Genomic DNA, 21,457 nt, shown 5'->3' with positions numbered 1-21,457 from the left:
TTTTTAAGAAAAAACATGCAAAACAGCCACTGTGCAAATTGCTATTTATGCAAATTATGAAAGGAGTAGATTATGAATATAATTAGAAGCCCTTAAAGAGCTCAAGGTTCGTTACTTTAGAGACCCATAAATATTTAAGCCTATGTCAGCAAAAATAACCTTTCCTCACATCTCCAGGAAAAGCTTAAATTAAGAGAAAGCAATCAACACAAACTAAATTTAAATAACATTTCCCTAAAATTTTTATTGGCAGCCTCGACTATCACAAGAACAGCTAACAGATGAAACTCCTTGCATAGCCCACTGATCCATTATTCATAAAACAAAATATCTGTCTAAAGGAGTGAGTCTAGCCTCTCTTGTAAGTCCTCCTCTGAGGTATTTAACAATACACAAAAGACATTATTGCTATACCTAAAATTTGGCAAAAACGCGACGTTATTCTAGAAACTACAGAAACACAGAATATGTTAAGTGAAACAGAAGTTTGATAGCCTTACTTGAATGCCATTTGAACCAAGTGTGCCAAAACATCTTGTGCATCCACAGTAATTCGGCTAAGATCTCGGTCTTGCTTTATGAAGTTCAGTAATTCAGATGCATTTGCCATCCAAAAGGCAAGTGCCCCGGCAATATTCTTCTGCTTCTGTAAGTAGAAAGAAGCGAAAAATAATACAGGGAAATAGTTTTCTGATAAAGCACGGCAGCTTAAAAAGGCTCCAAAAGATAGACCAGTACCTTTTCCCATTTCACCAAATGTATCTCAGATACCAGATATTTGCAAAATGTTTATAGGTAATAATGCAATTGCTGTAACTGGTAAGTTCAATTTTAACACATTCACCGAACATACAAAATTCTGTTAAATTGCCAATAGCCATAACAATAATGCCACGGCATAAGCATCTAGTTATAGAGTGCTAAAAGCTTAGCGGATTTCAGTATCTGGTAATCTGTGCACTTTTAAGTGCATATTCACTACTGCCCACTGCCACTCCGATACTGCGCTCACTGGCTTTGATACCAAGTGATTCAGTATCAAGTACTGATCTATCTCACCATCTCCCGACCACAAATGCCAGGCCAGGCAACCTCAGATGAAATCCAAAGAATAGGAACCACAAACAACAACAAAAGAAAATAAAGGGAAGAAAAAGAACTTTGGTCATTTCATATCCACATTGAAGTGCGTTAAGCAGAAATTATGGAATGCCGTAAAAGTTGCAAAGTCAAAAAAGGATTTTAGTACTGCATGTTCCAGTTGCTGAATGAGTGTTATGAACCGTTCAAGTCCAGCTGTTTGAGTATTGTATTTTGATATGGAAGCAGCATGAGAAACTGAGCTAAGCCAACATAGCTAGGATCAGTTCCCAGCAATATATCCTACCTGATCAACCTGGTCTACCTCCTGGAGAAAAACGGACGAAGGAAATCAAACAGAATAGAAGAAAGAAACTTGTGAACAATCATGATAGCTTTAGAAATCAAACACTAAATATGAAGGTACAACACTTACGTTCACAGTTATACACAGATGCATTAATCAGTAGCTACGATGCAACTGAGCCTCTTTTAAAAAATTAATTATTTTAATAGGACTAGTAGCACAACAGCTAAGAACTGAAGTGCCCACACATCACAATTACTTCAAGGAATGCCCTATACTAATTGACATCCCAGACTAGCTGGTTATTCCACGCTCAGTGCACCACAGAAACCCCACAGAACTTTTTGCAGGCAGCGGGGTAACTAGCCATCCAAGTAACAGATCCAGGGAGCTATTCGCCCACCCTTTGCCATGAAGACAATGTACAAACACACACAAAGGAGGACAGATAATCCCCACCAGGGAAAAACAAACAAACAACAAAACCAAACAAAAAACATAAAACACCTAGGACAGATTTAATACATGGCTTTTTAATTAAAGAACAAAAAGACTGTTTTAAACAACAAAAGAGAGTCAAACGAAATACCACACTAAGCTGCTTAAATGCTGGTACATAAAAGCTACACTGAGTTCAGCAAATAAAAACCCACGAGATAAATTTGTCTGATTATTTAAAACTGAACTCTTAATTCCTTTCGGCTTTCTATTCAGACCACTCTCCCCCACCTGCAACACAGTGAGCTTAGATATAAAAATCTGAACTGTTAGTGTTTTAATTTTAGTTAGAGCTCAAAAAACCAAATTGCCACTGCTTTTATGTTTTTTCCCCCTTTCCAACCAATGCACTCTGAGCTGACTGAAGATGTGTTGGCACAGAATGAAAGGGGATGCTCCTTCTCCAAACAAGTGTTAAAATTTGCAGAGGATCAGAAATGGCACAAAATGATTTGAAAAAAAGTATCAGAATACAAAAAAATTGTCTTTTTTATACAAACTAAGTTTCCATTCCTAGATTTTTACTGAAAGCACTGAGCCTTCTTTCTCATAGATCTCTCCAATTTTATCCCTATCTCATATGAAGTCTTCTATAATATTTGCATACACTAGTGCAAAGACTACAGAAAGTTACAGACTTTATTTGTTGGCAAGTACTTCTTGAATAACTGCAGAAAGCTATCAAGTCTCTTTATGATTTAGGCAGGCAAAATTAGTATCTAAACAATTTATTTTACTCTCACAGTACAGCACAAGTTTTTGCACCTTCCCTCTACTTCTCTTGTGCCTCTCTCCCCTGACCTCCCATGTGTCTTCTCCATCTTTCACACTCTCACACCACTTTCAGTGCGGGCATCTTTTACAGTTGAGACATACAAAAAAAGCTATTGTGATACAGCAACTTATTACATGGTAGTTTAACTGTGACAGCCATCCATATAATGACTCATTGTACAGCTTAGATGAATTAATTTGACTTAGCTTAGCTAATACTGTTTATACTCCGCTAAGACAGGTCCAAGCTAATGACATTTTCCTGGTCAAGCTTTAGAATCAATGCATTTCTTTGTCTCCAGCCCATTAACATTCAAATTCACTGAAGTTTTACTCTTTCATCACATTTGTACTTTTCCCCCTTTCCTTCAGCTTCTTCACCATGACATTTGGAAGAATCTCCTCCCAGTTTTCTTCAGCCTCCAACTCTTCGGTTTATTTCTTGCAACTAGATAACAACTTTCACAAACCACAAATGCAGCTACCACTTCCTTGTTGATGTCTTCCTTAAATTTTAGGTTGGAGATTAGATTGCAACTAAAGAGTTGCAAGGCTGTAGAAACAGCCTTTCACTAAGGGCAGTCCAGACAAACACTTGGTTTTAACAGTTTCGTAATACTATTAGCTGGATTATATAAAGTACACTTGCTTGCAACAACCACAAAGCTGGACTTGATTTGGGAAGCCCTTCTCAGTGCTGTAAACGAACGTTTTCACAGGATAATTTGTTTTCTAGCTTTGATTTGTTTTGAAATCAAACTGATGTTTGAGCCCACCACTCTAGTATTTTCTATCAGCTAGATGGTTATCCATTTTAATTCAACACAAAGAATGCAGAACTCTATCTCTGCTTTCCCACCCGTACCCATCCACATCACCCCAAGTCTTTTGGGGGTCATTGTTCCTAGTTTACATTAGTTATATAAACCAAGTGACTTTCTTTGATTCAGCCCTGTAACTTCCAGATTATATTTGAGCCCTACCCTTTGATTGTTTACTTCCCATTCTCCCAACTAAACTGCTTATGTTCAGGCTCTTTGCATTTCATGTTCTCCACTACTGCACCAGTCTGCCCTCTGTCTTCTACAAATTCACTCTTCCACAGCCAGATTTTTATTGTTTTTTAATAGCAGAACCTGAATATTTAACTTTTGATACCATTTCAATTTATCAAATATCCATTTACCATGGCACCAATACTCAAAGCAATGTACTAGTTCCTCACTTCAGATTCAAACCACCTTTCAACCTCTCATCAGCTTCAGAATGTACATGGAAGGCTAGTCTTTGTTTTCTTACTGTAAAGTGTCTTCAACACTGGCATTTTGTCCCATTCTTTCTTGTGAAAAGTGGGAGCCTGCTGCAACTGTTTGCAGAGCTGTCTAATTATAACATCCCCCATACTGAAAACTCCACTAAATCTTTCTAAAACCTGAACAAAAGCTGAACAGTTTTGGTTTGCTGTGACTTTCATGCCACACGCTTGTTGTTTACTTTCCTCTTCTCCCTTAATGGGTCTGTTGTATAACACTTGCATAGTCAATTCTCTGAAGCAGGACTGATGTGTTTGTTATGCTCATACAGTGCCTAGTGCAGCAGGGTCCTTGCTCTATACAGGCTACTACGGCAGTACTTTTTGCAATAAACATATGTTTTAATAAATACAGAAATACATTTCAATTCTTCCTCTGAGAAAAACCTGCAAAGAAGTTACAATAATTAATTAGTTAGTGAAGATACCTGAACTAGCACTCCTTTTTCATGAAAAGACCGTTACATTTTATAACGGTTACACAGCGCAAGTATTGTCTAATTTCAGAGAACTCAGTGGATCTTATCCCGCATTCCTACACAAAACAGAACTCCTCCAGTGCTTCTGCTGAAGTCTTGCACATGTAATAGTAATAGCGTCAGACTACATGTAAGATGTTAGAACATTTGAGAACTTCTATTTCTCTTTATAAAGCAATTGTGTCAGCTCAGTTCAAAAAGTCCAGTTTTATTACCATTTTTGTGGTTACATAAGTTGTAAAATTAACAGGATCAAAATTTAAAAGTCATGTTTCTTTTTAATATGTTCCAGCATCAATCAGTGCAAACAACTGCTATCAATATGATATTCTTTAATAAGTACATTCAACTTGTTTTATAAGAGCTCACAGCCAGAAATGCTTGCAAAGATCTTACCTTGTAGAGAACAGAAGAGTAACAACTTGTCAGAAAACATATCTCCAGAGCAACAGCCCCTCCCTAACCTCCCACACTGCTCAGGAGAGAGTTTCTTACCATTCACATTATTCATTGACACAAAAGCAAATTTTCATATGGACAATCAACACAGGTATTAGACTGACCTTGAACAATAGTTAGTTAAACACTAAAAAAAAAAGACTAAGAAGGTTACTAGATAATCTACAAGATCTATTTAATTCCCTTGACACGTTTTCACAGAGAAACTCACCTGTATAACTCCTTCCATCATGTTCACCATCTTGTTGACTATTGCAATGACTTTGTGAGTACGCTCAGTAGGAGTGATGTCAGGTTTGTACTGGCTTGACAATACATACCGACATGTCATATACAAAACATATGTAGGTGACAGCTTAAAATGAACTGTCGAGCTATTTGTGTAATTTATAATGGCAGATAAGAAGGCATCTTCAGCTGTAGAGAAAGAGGAGAAAAACATGTCACGAAGCCAAAGACGCAAAGAAAATGAAATAAAACAATTTCATAACTTGAGGCATATAGGATTTCTTTTTTGAGGAGGGGGGGGGACAGGGGAGCAACTTACAGGAATTTGAACTCTAAATTGTTTATTATGTACTACAGCTACTTAGGCATAATAACAACACACTTCTATATAAAGCTAGAAAATCTAATCGTCAGGAAACATTTGTGTACTATTTCCTAACTCTCCGCTGAAAATTTGCATCTTCAAGGGAAGAGAAAAATGCAAGTTTCTCTTGTCCATTCTATTCCTACAAAGCTCCCTTGTTATAGGGAATTTTATACTAATAAAAACCTGTCTTTGCTGGCGCACAAATCTATTTAGTTTGAAATATTTGAAGTCTGGACAATTTCTGGCATGACATTTTTCTACCACATCTGAGACCTTAAAAACCTGGGAACCAAGATAACAAAAAATTAAGCTCTAAATGAAAATTTAAACTTAATCAGATTTTATATAAAATGGATTTTGACCAAGATGTAATCTATCATCCAAGGCATGGAGAACTGCATAGAAGAGAATAAATTCAATGTACTGTTGTGGAGGTGGGATTAACAAATTTTCACAGTTAAATTTGAATATCTGAAGATAAAGAGTTGAAATGGAATTAGAATCAGATATGCATGAACCTGCCTCAATCCCCAAAGTGCCTGTTCTCCCCAACAAAACAAATTATATTACGGGATTAGCTATCATCTGTTTAGTGATTATTCTTTTCAACGCTTACTTAAATTATCCTTAAGTTTTCAAACAGACTGAAATATTACGTTATAGAAAACCGTGTCAACAGGTTAGTGTTACAACTTCACAATTTACTCACAACTTTCCCTGAATTCAATACTGGCAGGTAGTATCAGTTCTGGTCCATGGGTATCCTGAGGTCTACAGAAAGAAGACAAAGCTTGAAACAAACAATCTCCATGGGTGATATTAATTGCATTGTAAAATGACAGATTTCTCCAAATACACTGGTTCCAAATGCTGACACAACATCCTTCCCCAAAATGATCCTTTTTTTACCTTTCCTCTAGAATCATTCAAACTATATTCACCCGCAACACAACAGCTCAAAACACAGACTTGAACTGTGGAGTCTGTGATATTAATGAAGATCCTCTTCTGCGCTGTACAGCAGACTGACAGGATCCGTTTGCCATCTGCCACTAACAGGATCGAAATAACAAATTATTCATGGACACATGAAAGAACGCGAATGAAGCTTCACCTGAAACATCAGCTCAGTTACAACACATATTTTGCTCTCTGTAGTGCCCTCAAAACCAATGAGAACTTGGTCAACTTAGTTGTCCTTTCTTCTGGTAAGGAGAAAAAGGAGGTAAAATCTAGCCCTACCCTCACCTGGCTGTTGCTACGCTATGTTAAGAAACAGCAGTCATTTCACGAGCCCCAGAACTATGTCCTCACTTAACTGACTGCAGCATTCTCTCTTATTAGTACCTATCAGAATTCACAGAGGTCAACAATGAACATAAAATTGATTTTTCTGGTGTCTACAAAAGGTTAAGCACATGTTTCATTCCTCCCTTAAGCAAGAGCATGAATTGAGCTGTTCTCTGAAGTCAGGCATCTATTTTTCGGAAATATGTAAAAGCTTAACATCTTCTGCATGCAATAGCCATTTTTAACCACATGTAACAGAACAGGTAGCTTTCTACTTTCCCCAGCAACTTTGATAAAGAAAGGAATGAATGTAATATGATTATATAAGCCTCATTCTCCTGAAAAATTTTAGTTATGCCACAAAGCAGAGACAGGACACTGAAGGCTTTTAATCAGCTGTCTCCTGCAGTAAAAATCCACAAGGTAACTTTGAAGGCTGATGTCAAAAGATCTAAAACTAAGTTTTAGCATATTCAATCAAAAAACCTACTGGTACCTTTGGGGTTTGGTGCTTTTGGTTTTTAAACCTGCAAAAACGTAAACCAGCAGAGAACTCAGTTATGCCATCTAGATAATGCTTTTTTTATAAAAAGAGCTCAGCAAAATAAAGTTCTGGGGATCTAAAAGTTAAGGAACAGCAGGCACAGCAGGGCAGTATGTACACAAATTTCTGCCAGTTCAGTTACATTTCAAACATGACAGCACACTCTCTTTATGAAGAGCACCCAGCTGTGTGTAAAATGTAGCATTTCCTCTGGTTTTATTGCCATAAATTTAAGATGAACTAATTTCTCACTACCTTCACACTATCAAAAGTGCATTGTCTTCACTGAGGACTTAATCACTTCCATAGTAGAATAACTAATACTCCCACAGCACTGTCAAAATAGAACTATAGTGACAAGTCCAGAGAAATTTTTAATCTGTCATTATAGGAATGGTAATAAGATAAAGCAATGTTTCAATAAACTGGCTGGTAAAGCAGTGACAGATTTCAGCTGATGATTTATTTCCTTTTCTTTAGGAAAAAAAGATAATGTTCCCTTTCAGCACAAAGGAAGGAACAGCAATTGCAGTCTTCCCTCCAAGGGGAGGGAAAGTCGCACAAGAGATGAGACCTGATACAGATTAGTGCAAGACTGCTTACAGAATTTTGGAAATTGGCTTTAAGGGAGAAATGAATATGAAGTAGGAGAAGGAAAGACTTCTTTAAAAAAATGTTAATGTAGTTTTACCTGTATATTATTTCTCTAGGAACAGATGTAGTAAATTATTTTAGCTACCTTAAATATGAGTTTCCTTCAACTACTGTACCATTTTATGCCTTCCCTAAGCACGCACAAGAAATACTCTCTAATTAAGCTTTGCAAATTGGAAATTTAAGTTAAAATAACCCTTTGTGCTTCTGATATGATAGCAGCTAGCCAACCTGCTTCACTACTGGATACACTTTAAGTATATATTGTCTTTGCGCTATTGCTTTTATGGAAAAATCCTCTCTGTGGTGATGAATTTCTCTGAGCTAAACCAGGCTGAAAAGTCTAGTTAGGGTGTCTAGCAAGGACATAAAATATTGATTAGGGGTTGGTTCCTCTCTGTAAGTATAGTGCCAAGTAATATTACACTCTAAAATTGCATTAAAAAACAATAATACATTCTCCAGATATTTCTGTAATCTCCTAGAGTAATTGTCTATGATGAACTATGTTTAAAAAAAACCCAAATACAAAACTCTGTCCTTGTGTGGTTGTTTTAGCCAGCATACTAACTATGTATAAATTATTTAAGGCATGTTAAAATTAGGAATCGGGTGTCTGCATTCCATTAACACCACTTTTATATCATTATTCTCATTTCGAACCAAACACATTTTTAAGAACTCCTGAAAGGTATCCAAGGCAAAAAATTATCTTTTTTTCTTTTTTATTATATGCTTGCTCATGCTAATTGAAGACAGTTATCTAATGAGGATGTATGACCATAATCCTTAACTAAATAGTCATCATCTTTTATTTCACAGAATCACATTTCACATAAGTAAATTAGAGTTATGCTCTCACTTATTTTTTCCTAGAGACTAGAAATGAGAATATCAGGCAGCCAAGTTCTAATCTTTGGTGTTCAACCCATTCAGTGAGTGATTGGAAGAAAGTCTTATTTGCCTTATTATTCACCTTTAAGCAGCAGTGATGAACACACACAAAAAGAACAGAGAAGGGCACTTAGTACAGAGGTGGACTAGTTGTGCAGTAACAAGAGCCTGGAACTATTCAGTGAAGATTTTTTTGTTTTTCAGACCAACACAGCAGTTCTTTCACTCCATGATTACTGTCCTTACAGTTCACAAAACAAGACCAGAGTATCCCAGAGGAAGTCTAACTAAAGATTCACAAAATACATCCAGAAAGGGGAAGAATTCAGTTCACGTGAGCAACTCGTTGCCTGCAATTTCCTAATTTGACAGCTGGACTTTGCTAATTTGTTAGTCTCAACACAGTGAATATATAAGAGAAAGAGCATGTGATAGAAATGCTGTATTTCAATAAATAACTTTCAGTGTAATTACACAACACATACTATTCATATATAAGACATATACAGAAATAAAATACCAATGTCAACGCTGGTGATAAAAAAAAAAGAGATCTCTGCTGGTTTAGCTATTGCAAATCTAAGTGTAATTTGGATGCCTCTCTAAAAACATTTTTTGAACACAGGCACCAAGGTGAAAAAAAAAACCATGTGTATAGTAACAGTAAGACTAGTATGCATATTCCCTTCAGAAGGAATTTAAAAATTTTTAAAAAACACAACAAAAAAAGCCAAGATGCAGCTCAAAAATGGCTCTGTATTTTTGAAATATACAACTATAGCACAAGATATTCCTCTTTATAACAAGTGCTCTTGCTAAAAGGCAGAAATACAGAAATGTAATAATCTTCATACACGTAAAAATGCACAGCTAGAACTCAACAAACATTAACAGTAAAAGCCTCAAGACCTTCTGACAAGCTATAAAAAAGTTCACAAAGAAGTTTTGTTGATCTTTTATAAGAGAGGAAAATTACAGTTAAAACATTAGTAATTCAACAAGGAGGAGTTAAATCTTCAGCAACCTTAATAAAAACAGTTCTGACAGATACTCAAGATGCCCAGGCACTCTAACAAGAGAATGCAGAGTAGAACTGAGTTGTATTCTACTGTAACTTCACTGAAGGCAGTTAAAAAATGTCTCTGCTACAAAACACTAGACATCACGAATTCGGTTCAGGTGGAAGCACAATTTTCTGCCCCCTCCCCCCCTTTTTTTTCTTTTTTCTACCACTCAGATCTCAGAACTCTGTTTTCTTTCTAGTGAATAAATCCACTTAAAAGGTACAAGAAAAGCTGTATACTAGAAGCTTTACAACTTGAATCACTGCATTTTTTAACCCTGCAGCACATTTACCTTACCTTTCATCCATTTATCATAGCAGTTCATCTATATTTAAAAGCTGATTTATGTAGACAGCTATACAATCTTGTATTTTTCCTAAGATTTGAAAAAAATCTTTTCACAGAATCACAGAATCACTGAGGTGTGAATGGACCTCTGGAGATCACCTGATCCAACTTTCCTGCTCAAAACAGTGTCAACTTGAGCAAGTTGCTCATGACCTTGTCCAGTTGGTTTTGAGTATCTTCAAAGATGGAGACTCGACACCCTGGGAATATGTTCCAGTGTTCAATCACTTACACACATTAATAAGATCTGCCCTGATCCTTCTTTTCTCAAGGCTACATAATTCAAAGTCTAGGTACACAGTCATTCTTTTCATAAACATGTTCGTTTTATCAGAACTGACCAAGATACTGGACTCTACAGAAAAAACAATCACAGAGAAGCTGAAGTTGAAAAAGACCTCTAGAGATCATACACTCCAACCTTCCATTCAAAGCAGGGCTTTATCCAAGGTTATCCAGAGCATTGTCAAGCAGAATTTTGAAAATTTCCAGTGAGGAAGATTCTACCAGTTCTCTGGGCAACTGTGTTGGGTTTGCGTGGCAGGGTTTTGGTGGCGGGGGGGCTAAAGGGGTGGCTTCTGTGAGAAGCTGCTAGAAGCTCCCCCTGTGTCTGACAGAGCCAATGCCAGCCAGCTTCAAGACAGGCCCGCCGCTGGCCAAGGCCAAGCCAATCAGCGCCTCTGTGATAACATATTTAAGAAGGTAAAAAAAACAAGTTAGAGGGAGAGTTTTTGCAGCCGGAGAGAGGAGTGAGAAGATGTAAGAAACTCTGCAGACACCAAGGTCAGTGCAGATGGAGGGGGAGGAGGTGCTCCAGGCGCTGGAGCAGAGATCCCCCTGCAGCCCATGGTGAAGACCATGGTGAAGCAGGCTGTCCCCCTGCAGCCCATGGAGGAAGGATGAGGGGGTGTAGAGATTCCACCTGCAGCCCATGGAGGACCCCATGCCAGAGCAGGTGGAAGTACCTGAAGGAGGCTGTGGCCCCATGGGAAGCCCGTACTGGAGCAAGCTCCTGGCAGGACCTATGGACGCGTGGAAAGAGGAGCCCACGCCAGGGCAGGTTTGCTGGCAGGACCTGTGACCCCGTGGGGGACCCACGCTGGAGCAGTTTGCTCCTGAAGGTCTGCACCCCATGGGAGAGACCCACGCTGGAGCAGTTCGTGAAGGACTGTAGCCCGTGGGAGAGACGTTGGAGAAGTTCATGAAGGACTGTCTCCCGTGAGAGGGACTCCATGCTGGAGCAGGGGAACAATGAGAGGAGTCCTCCCCCCGAGGATGAAGAAGCAGCAGAAACAACGTGTGATGAACCGACCATAACCCCCATTCCCTGTCCCCCTGTGCTGCTGAGGGAGGGGAGGAGGTTGAAGCCAGGAGTGAATTTGAGCCCGGGAAGATGGGAGGGGTGGGGGGAGGTGTTTTAACATTCGATTTTATTTCTCATTCCTCTACTCTGCTTTCCCTGGTAATAAATTAGATTAATTTCCTCTCTAAGTTCGGTCTGTTTTGCTCGTGACAATAATTAGTGAGTGATCTCTCCCTGTCCTCATCTCGCCCCACAAGCATTTCATTATGCCTTTTCTCCCCTGTTTAGTGAATGAGGGGAGTGAGAGAGCGGCTCTGGTGGGCACCTGGCCTCCAGCCAGGGTCAACCCACCACAGCAACACATCCCAACGTTCACTTGGTCTCACAGCGAAGATTCCTCCACTCCTGCTCCCTACAGCCAGACAATTTTCCCCTAAAGCAATTTCTGATCATTGCCTCTTCACCTGTCTAACCAGCATCCCTGTGATCACATCTTCTCTATAACTACTCCTTTAAAGTACTGGAAGATCATGATTAGATCCACCCGAGCCACCTTCTCTCCAGACTGAAAAAAACCAATCCCTTCAACCTTTCGTCATACATTGAGTTCTTTGATCCTCTAATCATCTTGGTGGAGATGTCCTTTCTCAGGACTGTTGCCAGTTTTTCAATCTCTTTAACTGGGGGCACCAGAATTGGACATGTAACCGAACGGATAATCATGGTGATGGGAAGGCAACATTCTGAGCAGAACGGTATGGTGATGGTTGGGTGATTGTGTTTCATTTGATGTTGCTAACCAATTTGTGGCTGCCAATTATGTCCATTGTATAGCCCCAACCTGACATGGATGATAGAATAGATAAAGCACGTAGCTGGCAGTGGGTACAAGTAATATTTCGTTTTCTGGCAAAATCATGTCATTTGACTGAACTTTGTTCATTATAATCTAATTATAATACCAAAACACACCTCAAATCTAAAAGCTACCCACCTTCGAGGTATGACCACCCCTCACTGGGCATGCTCTTTGAATTTCTCTAAGTATATAGCTTTAAATAAAAGCGAGAAAACTTTTTACCAATCACAATAAGGTGACTATGTGATGTAAATGTAATTTTGTAATGATTATATAACCTAAGGGTATAAATGCATAAGGGATTAAAGGCTAGGTGTGCATATTAGGAGGAGAGATCCCTCACGCACCCAGCGCTGAATAAACCAATGTTGCCTTTCTAAACTGCATTTCTGTTTGGAAAGTTTTTATTGCCGTTTGAGCAGGAACAGACACAGTATTCCAGGCATGGCCTAACAACAGCCAAGTAAAGTGGGACAATCGCATCCCTTGATCTGCTGGCTGTGTTCTTGCTAATGCAGTCCAGGACATCATTTGCTGCAAGGATACACTGCTGACTTGAGTTTAGCTTGCTGTGCACCAGGACCCCAGATTCTTTTCAGCAGAGCTACAATCCAAACTGTCAGACTTCAGCCTACATTGCTCTTGGCATTTTCTGTCTCATGTCCTGGACCTCACATTTGCTGCTGTTTAATTCTTGTTGCATAAGTCTCTCTGAACAGTGGCTCTTCTTTGTGGCTTATTTGCTGTCCTCCAAATTTTGTTATCGCCCACAAACTTAGAGAAGATGCATCCAATCCTGTCACCCAGATTGTTTATAGAGTTACTGAGTCGTATCAGATCCAATATTGACCTTGAGAAACTCACGACCAGCTGCTAAGTTCAACTTTGAGCCATTAACCATCACCCTTTCAGCCTGGAAGTTCAGTCAGTTTTGCACCCATCTCGCGGTCCAATGATCCAGACCTTATCTTATCAACAAGGATGTTCTGGGAGATTGTGTCAATATCTTGCTAGAATCAGGCAGATGATACGATGCCCAGAAGTCTCCCCTCATTAACTATGCAAGTTGTTCCATCATGGAAGCCAGTCAGGTTGGTCAAGTACACTTAGTAAATCCATGCTGTCTCTTCTTAACTGCTTTCTTATCCTTTGTGTCCCTTGAAACAGCTTCCACAAGGACTTGTTCTACAATTTTCCTAGGGGCTAAGTTAATGCTGATCAGCCTGTGTTTTGCAGACCCTCCACTTTTTTTTTCTGTGGATGGGTGTAGGATTTGCCCTTTTCCAGTCATTCAGTACCTCTGATCTCTACAACCTGTCAAAGACTAGAGAGTGGCTTTGCAAGAACTCTCAGCATCTTTGGATACATCCCATCAGGTCTTCTCCATTTATGATGGAAAATAGAGACAATTTTTTAAGTAATGCTAATATTAAAAGACATTTTCTAACAAGGAGTTGAGTCTTTTGGATGGTCACAAACTGAATTTGAACAAGGTATCATGAATACATGGAGACTGAATAGCAAGAAAACGGCATATGATTTGAAGACACTGTTTTCCACTAAGGCTTTGGAAACTGAATATGCAGGGTATGAAAAGTGTCATTCTGTACCTGAAAAAAGGGTTTATGAGTAAAATTGCACAGCATTTATCTGTCTAATAACAGCCTCTATATCATAAAAGCAGAAATCAAGGAGATGTTACATCTACTTATAAATTACGTAAATTTACAAGACAAGCATTCAGAGGCAGCTAAAATTCTTGCTCACAAGACTTGCCAGCACTACTGTAGAAACAGGAATGACCTGGTTATTTCCCTCTCCAGAGTAAATCACAGCATCTTGCCACTGACAAATGAAGATTTCAAATAATTGTACTTTTGTTATTAAAGGCATTTTATATGACATGCCTATCCACAGATCAACGTGGTGTGATGTGACTATCAGCTTGGCTTTACAAAAAGAGAACTACAAATAACAGAATATTGAAGCAAAGGAAATTTTTTTGTTTTTAAATATTGTGGTGTTTTTTGCTTTGGTTGTTAAGCCTGGGTTTTATTTGGAGTGAGATCTCAAAGGAAATCTTATTTTCCATAGGGAAAGTCAGGTAGTTTAAAATATTTTAAACACACTACTTGATCTATCAGAAAAATGTATCCTTTTTTTTTTTTCCATTACAAGAAGTAATGGATTACACATTTCCTACCTGCTTTCCTGTCTGCGGTAATCTTGCTGCTGTTCTATTCTAATCATCGGCTTCACCATTCCTCGTTCGGCTGTGCTGGATGCTGATGATGTCCTGTCACCATCAAGCCTGCTGGTGCTCTAATTCAAAACAGTGGGACAGGTGCTTAGCATGCAAACATTGGATTAGCCAGTATTTGTGCTTGGCACTATCAAAATGAAGTGTCAATTTGAGGCTTGAAAAGAGATGGGGAAACAGAAGAGTACAGCACAGAATCCAGCAGCTCAGCAGGTGTTTTCACCACAACAAAGCATGGAAGAGCACACTTGCAATTCAAAAGATAGCAATGGCCAGCTAGGAACAGCTATTTGTTAATGCATTGCAATTAATGCATATAATGAAAATTGCAAATGTCTTTATTTAAAAGTTGTATTGTTATCAATACAAAGTAAGAATGAATTGTTAATGAAAACTTTAGCTAAGAGACAAAAGTTAAACATATTAACAGATTTAAACAGGCTATATTCCCCTGCCCTGCTTCTGCAATAGCTCCAAGCGCTTACGTTATTGATCCATGCCATTATTTATCCTGTTCTTAAGGAAAGCCTGATCTGCTAGACAGTACGTAATTTTACAAGACAAGAAGTGGCATTTCAAACTCTGCAATTTTTTAATGTACAATTTCATTTATTTTCTTCCAGTGTCACAAGCTCCTTAATAGGAAGTTTTTAATTTATTATTTCCAATTACATCAAACCTTATCAGGAAGGGGAAAAACATGCTGGTTTAAGCAGCAAAATACGTAGCAATTATTTTTTCAGTATAAACAGTTGAAAACAAAACATCAGTAAAATATGAAGTGTTTCCACATTTCCTAAGAAATTTCTAGGACTAAATAATTTGCTTTGACACAAGAAAACCTAACAAAAAGTGCATCTCAAAACAACTGACTCATGGATTGGCGTGTCAGTATTGAAAAAAAAAATTTGTTCAAACTCTTTTCATCATCAGGTCTCAGAGAACTCATTAGTTATTGTTACCCCTTTTCCAAACAGAAAAGCAAACTCATAAGAGCAACTCTTAAAAAACAAGTGATTCACTGGTGATTTAACAAGATGCCATGTACATTCTCAAACAGTAAAACTAAAAACAATAAAGTTTTTCCAATCTTCCCTAGGTCCACTAAAAGTATTTTTCTAATTAGTCTGAAAAGAACATGAGATGTGCTATATATTAATGTCAGAAACTCAAATTCTGAGCAATTTAGCAATTCTGAGGCATTTCAATAGTTTACAAAGTTTCTTCTTTTTTTTGTTTCCTTCCAAAATGTCACTAAATAAATTCTTGTCAGAGGTAAAGAATGCATCCAAGATAGAAGAAAGCATTGTCACAAACAAAGCTATAAAGAATGGAGAAAAACTCTCAAGACTAACAAATATATTCAAAAGCTATCAGAGGATTAATACCTACACTGCCACACCAGTAGCACTAATTTTCTTTACAAGTATTTCAAATCAATAATAGTAGTAATAAAACACAAAGAAAAATGCATTTCTGGGAGGACTACTACATTTCATACTGCTGAAGTAATTCATTCTCTCATTTCATCTGAGGCATGTCATCATAGCATTAAGAAAGGCATTAACCATCACATCATTTTACTCTATATTGTCATTTTACTGCTCTTGGAAAATGCAACTCTGGCACAGAATTTATTAACAGAAAGACAGTGCAGAAAGAAAGCAAGAAAAGATTATCACCTCATAAAATGTTTATAACTGACTGCAGAGACAGTTTGTTTAATCAATGTGTGTATAGGAGCTCTACTGAAGTCAAAAGTCACATCCATTAAATTTTAAAAGCCTAGTTAAATTAAAATTGAACAGCCTTTCACATTTTATATAAAACATTTATTTACCTGATCGCAGATGACAGTAGTCATATACTACATATATGAGATAAAGATATATAATTTCTAATATGAATCTCTACCTGCATATAATCTGCCTCCAATAGGTCAGTTTGGGGAGAAACTATTCCACACTTAAGGAATTTCTCTTTCTAAAAAAAAGTTGTTATTTTTGGCACAGAATGCACACCACATGTTAATACAAACAATCAAAATAGTTTTGTAGGGAAAAAAAATTAAAAAATAATGCACACGATAGCCAAGCCCACCCACAACAGGAAAGGGCTGGGGCGAATGATGAATTGGCCACACTTTACCAAATACTATTGATGTTGTCATTTTGACCTTCCACGTGATCTTTTATTATTTATTGTTAATTTAGTCATAGTAAGATACCTTGCTTGCTGGTAATGCTGTTCCACTGTGAACATCTCCCTCCAGATCAAATGTGGTTTCCTGAACAGCTCTAAAAGCAAGATAACATTTCAAGTACTTTTGAGAAATGATATTGTTAAACATTTAAACAGGCAAGGAACAGAGCAGCTAAAATTAGTCAATTAAAATTCATGAATCCAGTTAATATCCACTTTTTAAAACATTGTATCAACTCTTTATATAAAACGACTACAAATATTTATACAGATAATTTCCTTTGGAAAAACATATTCTTAGTTACATTTTTTCCCAGTAAACTGAGAAAATATAAACACACATAAACATTATTGTGTCCACTTCTGGGCTCCCCAGTTCAAGACAGACAGGGAACTACTGCAGAGAGTCCAGCAGAGGGCTACAAAGATGATTAAGGGAATTGAGCATCTCTCGTATGAGGAAAGGCTGAGAGACCTGGGTTTGTTTAGCCTGGAGAAGAAAAGACTGAGAGGGGATCTCATCAACGCTTATAAATATTGAAAGGGCAGGTGTCAAGAGGATGGGGCCAGACTCTTTTCAGCGGTGCCCAGTGACAGGACAAGGGGCAATGGACACAAACTGGAACACAGGAAGTTCCATCTGAACATGAGGAAAAACTTCTTCGCCCTGAAGGTAACAAAGCACTGGGACAGGCTGCCCAGAGAGGTTGTGGAGTCGCCTTCTCTGGAGATATTCAAAACCTGCCTGGACGCCATCTTGTGCAACCTGCTCTAGGTGATCCTGCTTTAGCAGAGGGGTTGGACTAGATGATCTCCTGAGGTCCCTCCCAACCCCTACCAGTCTGTGATTCTGTGATATATAAAACCACATAAAAATATGTTCAAGGTATTGTATTTCACTGTAGTAGTCTTGCTACAATTTTTTTGCTCAGCTCTTGATTACTAAATGTACAACAATCTTGATAATGCATATCATTCATAAATCACAGTAATGCATTTTATTATCTACTTATTCTGAAGATTTAAAAAATATTTGATCTTTCAATTTGCAATAGGCCTTTGCCAGAGATTTTGCTGTTCAGGTAAAGCTCTGCAGTAGAACAAGTGCTTTGCAGTTGACTATGGAAACCTGTGACAGCATTTGTTTATTGACCTGCAGGCTAGATGTAGAATGAACTCAAGACTGAAGCAGAAATATTACAGGACAGCTAAATGGCTCAAGGTCTTCCTGCAGACAGGTCCTACGACAAGCACACAGTGTACTTCCACATTAAAATAAAGTGAAGAAAATAATAATAGTTAAAGTATACGTCATTAAAAAATATTAACTCAGGAGATGAGGCAGAAAAGCCTCACTTCCTAGGTACCTTTCATTCATCTCCAAGCCAATTTGTTTCTTTTCTAAACCACGGTATACTACAATAGTAGCCTCATTTGGACCCAGAAAGGACAGAAGATACGATATTATTTTTTTTTCATGCTATACAGTCCGAATTTAAGATTGTTTCTCCTGAATATTTCTATAGCCACCGAACAGAATACCTGAATACAAGTCACTAAACCTATCATCAGTATCTTAATTATGCACCTATCAAAAATATGAACATACAGAGAAACAACAGGATGGACTTCTGGACTGTTAGGCCTTGCAACACAGAAATTAGAAGACAAGTAATCACATTGTAAAAAGTGGTTCCTATATTGAGACATTTAGTTCCCTATCTTGACAGTCTCATTTCCTACCTACCCTACTTAATTTCCAAATCCCTCTAGTGGAATTTTAAAAGTTACTACCTGAGAAAAAACCAAAACCCATCCTCTCTGAAAACATTCAGCAACTTTTTCTTTTCCTGGAGGCTGAGCTTTGAAACACATTAAAATAAGGTGTTCCATTGTTTTTAACACAGAAATAAGCATCAGGAAAACTTGTCTGAATACTTCATAATAAAAAAGACACTTGCTAATCCTAAAAAAAATCACAAGGTGGAGCTCAAGTACTAAAATAGTTGTTATATATTTAACACTTAAAAGCAGCTACTCAGAACTCATAGAAAGTCATACTCTAGGTCGCTTATAATGCTCACATTCTCTATTTTTTTCCAAGGCTCCTCCCCTCCACCTCAGTGGGAAGAACATAAATTTTACTCACCCAGCTTTGTGTCTTGGACCTTTGACCATAAGACTTGCATCAATAGGTCTTTTAGCAATAATATGGTCCTGAGTGGGATCCACAAACTTAAATACATGAGATGACCCAAACTGAACCTTCATTCCACTTTGCAGCATAGTGGTTTCTGAAATACGCTGACCTTCCACATAGGTTTCGGCATCGATGCTTCTTGGGGTTACAGTAACAACTCCATCCATATTAGTGAGGTCACAATGATGAGGCTGAATTCCTGGACCAAATAACTGGAAATAGAATTAGTTAACATGGAATAAACTAAATTATACAGGAGCAGTAATTAACACAAAAAGACTGAGCTGCAGCTTACCCTATTTACAGACTAGTAACTTAACACAGATGAGTGGTACTAAAATCAGTTGAGTTTCATTTCAATTCCCCTTGTAACAGAGATAATAAAACACACGTTTAACTAAAATGTGCAGCAGAAATCCCTTAATGAAAAGTTTTTCACTTCTTTGGTCAGATGCTGTTCAGAACTGTTTTCCACTTGCTGTTTTGATGTGAAATCTCACAATGCAGGTATTTACAAGTCAACTAACTGCACTGACATGCACTCAGGGTGCTATAAGAGACTCCCTAGCATGAACTTTATGCAACTATGCTTGTTTTATACATTTAAGAAATCCTACCTTACTCAAAGGGGTTGAGACGAGGACTTGAAAACCATGAAACAATTACGATAACACTGATACATACCATTTGATCCAGTGATGAAGAAGAATACCTCACTTTAAATAATGAAACCCTTACTTTCCTCTTAAAGCAAAAGAGAGGAAATAAATCAGAGAGTTATGACCATTAACATGAAACTGCAGCAATATTTTACCCTTCTGGATTTGAAGCGTATTCACAGCATATTTTACTAGTTTCCACAATTACACATAACTGACCAGAGATCGGATCAGTTCTACCATCCGAGTCTGCTTTTTTCCCATACCTGAATGGAATTATCATCAAATTTTTCAGTTCCAACTTCAGTGACACTTAATTGTAGACGATAGAGCTTTGGCTTATCTCTGGAGTCAGAACCATCTGTACAGAAAGTGACAAATATTAATTTCCAAGTTATTAAAGTTCAAATACTCAGGCAATATTTCTACATTATTGTAATTTAGTTCAGAACAGCAATGTTCACCAAAAAAATAACTGAGTGACATTCTTTCAAGATTTGTTGGGAACTTAGCTGTTCATCGTAGTGTAAAAATATTGAAAGTAGATAGAGCCCACTCAGAGTGGCTGTTTTCCACAGGTATAAAGAACAAAGTAATCAAGAACTACTATTCTGAGCATACTTTGAAAAAGTTTCTCTGTTTCCTCAGTAGTATAAACAATTTTTGTTGATCTCTAAGATTTTATATGGGTATACCAATATGGGTTTAAAAGATTTAGAAAATTAGATACCTGCAGATCGCTATAATAATAGTATTTATTGATCTTACTAAAAGTACAGATTACCAGCAATATCTACTGTCAGGTGGCCAATGTGCTGAACTGTTTCCTATTCATCTAATACTGAAATAGGGCAATATTAAAAGAGTATCTTACAAAAATGTTTACCTATGACAGCTTTAGTCTTGATATACAGGACTGTAGCACTTCTGGCCTTACCTTTATCATCCCACTGACCTATATTTTCATCTCACAGAAAATGAGGTCAAAAGATTTAAGTTCATCTTCCTCCTCACCCCAGAAGAACGTATTGTCCAAATAAAATAAAACTTTGCAAGATACACTGGATGCAGCACAGGATTTAGCTGCTGCCTTCACAGGCTAACACAGATAGGTTTTGGCATACATATAAATCCTTCCCGCTTCCAGAAAATACTATAACTTTAAATACTATCAGATACTAAACTAATATTGTCACTTCTGACTCCTCTCAAGTATCTCCTTCAAACGGAAGATGCAAAAAAAGGGAGGCTGCAAGACAAGGAATGGCTTACCTATGGACATGAACAATGATTTCAAGTCATCCCCAAAAAGCATTAGAGAATACTATTAAAGTCATGGTACACACAGTGATACTGTCTTCAGTAGAATACTAGTCATCTTCAAATTTTAAATAAAGTCAATAGAACAGAATCTCCATAAATCTAATTGTAAACTCCCAGTATTACTACCAGGACCTGTTTATTAAAATCAGAATGCAAGCCATTTAACCATAAAACTTCACTTAGTGTATGAAGTCCTGTATCAATCCTTCAATGAACAGCCTTTCAAGGAATCAAAAGTCAACAGCACAGAGAAAACTTAACGGTTATTAACTATACACTGACTAAAAGCAGAAGACACGAAGAAAGGAAGGCAACAGCACAAAAACCCAGAAAACACAAAGTGAATGAAGAGA

General features: G+C 37.6%; 1 protein-coding gene across 24 annotated transcripts in view; it reads right to left on the bottom strand.

The window, feature by feature from the left end:
- The window catches only part of AFDN (afadin, adherens junction formation factor), a 132,678-nt gene that overhangs the window by 54,891 nt on the left and 56,330 nt on the right, over positions 1-21,457 (bottom strand). For 16 of the 24 annotated variants that reach the window (XR_008576334.1, XM_054820071.1, XM_054820090.1 and 13 more), the window contains 8 exons: positions 20,048-20,142; positions 19,072-19,334; positions 16,948-17,017; positions 14,664-14,782; positions 6,214-6,275; positions 5,121-5,326; positions 1,388-1,408; positions 501-646 (listed from right to left, as the gene is read on the bottom strand). Coding sequence is in view for 23 of the 24 variants with exons in the window: in XM_054820071.1 (XP_054676046.1) it covers positions 501-646; positions 1,388-1,408; positions 5,121-5,326; positions 6,214-6,275; positions 14,664-14,782; positions 16,948-17,017; positions 19,072-19,334; positions 20,048-20,142 (982 nt within the window). In the remaining variant the exon portion in view is untranslated. The remainder of the gene's footprint in view (positions 1-500; positions 647-1,387; positions 1,409-5,120; positions 5,327-6,213; positions 6,276-14,663; positions 14,783-16,947; positions 17,018-19,071; positions 19,335-20,047; positions 20,143-21,457) is intronic. The other 8 variants (XM_054820073.1, XM_054820077.1, XM_054820085.1 and 5 more) reach the window with 1 other exon arrangement.

This window comes from Grus americana, chromosome 3, assembly GCF_028858705.1.
Source record: "Grus americana isolate bGruAme1 chromosome 3, bGruAme1.mat, whole genome shotgun sequence".
NCBI classification, from domain to species: Eukaryota; Metazoa; Chordata; class Aves; order Gruiformes; family Gruidae; genus Grus; species Grus americana.
The sequence above is the reverse complement of the archived record's forward strand: the minus strand, read 5'-3'. Positions and strand labels throughout refer to the sequence as shown.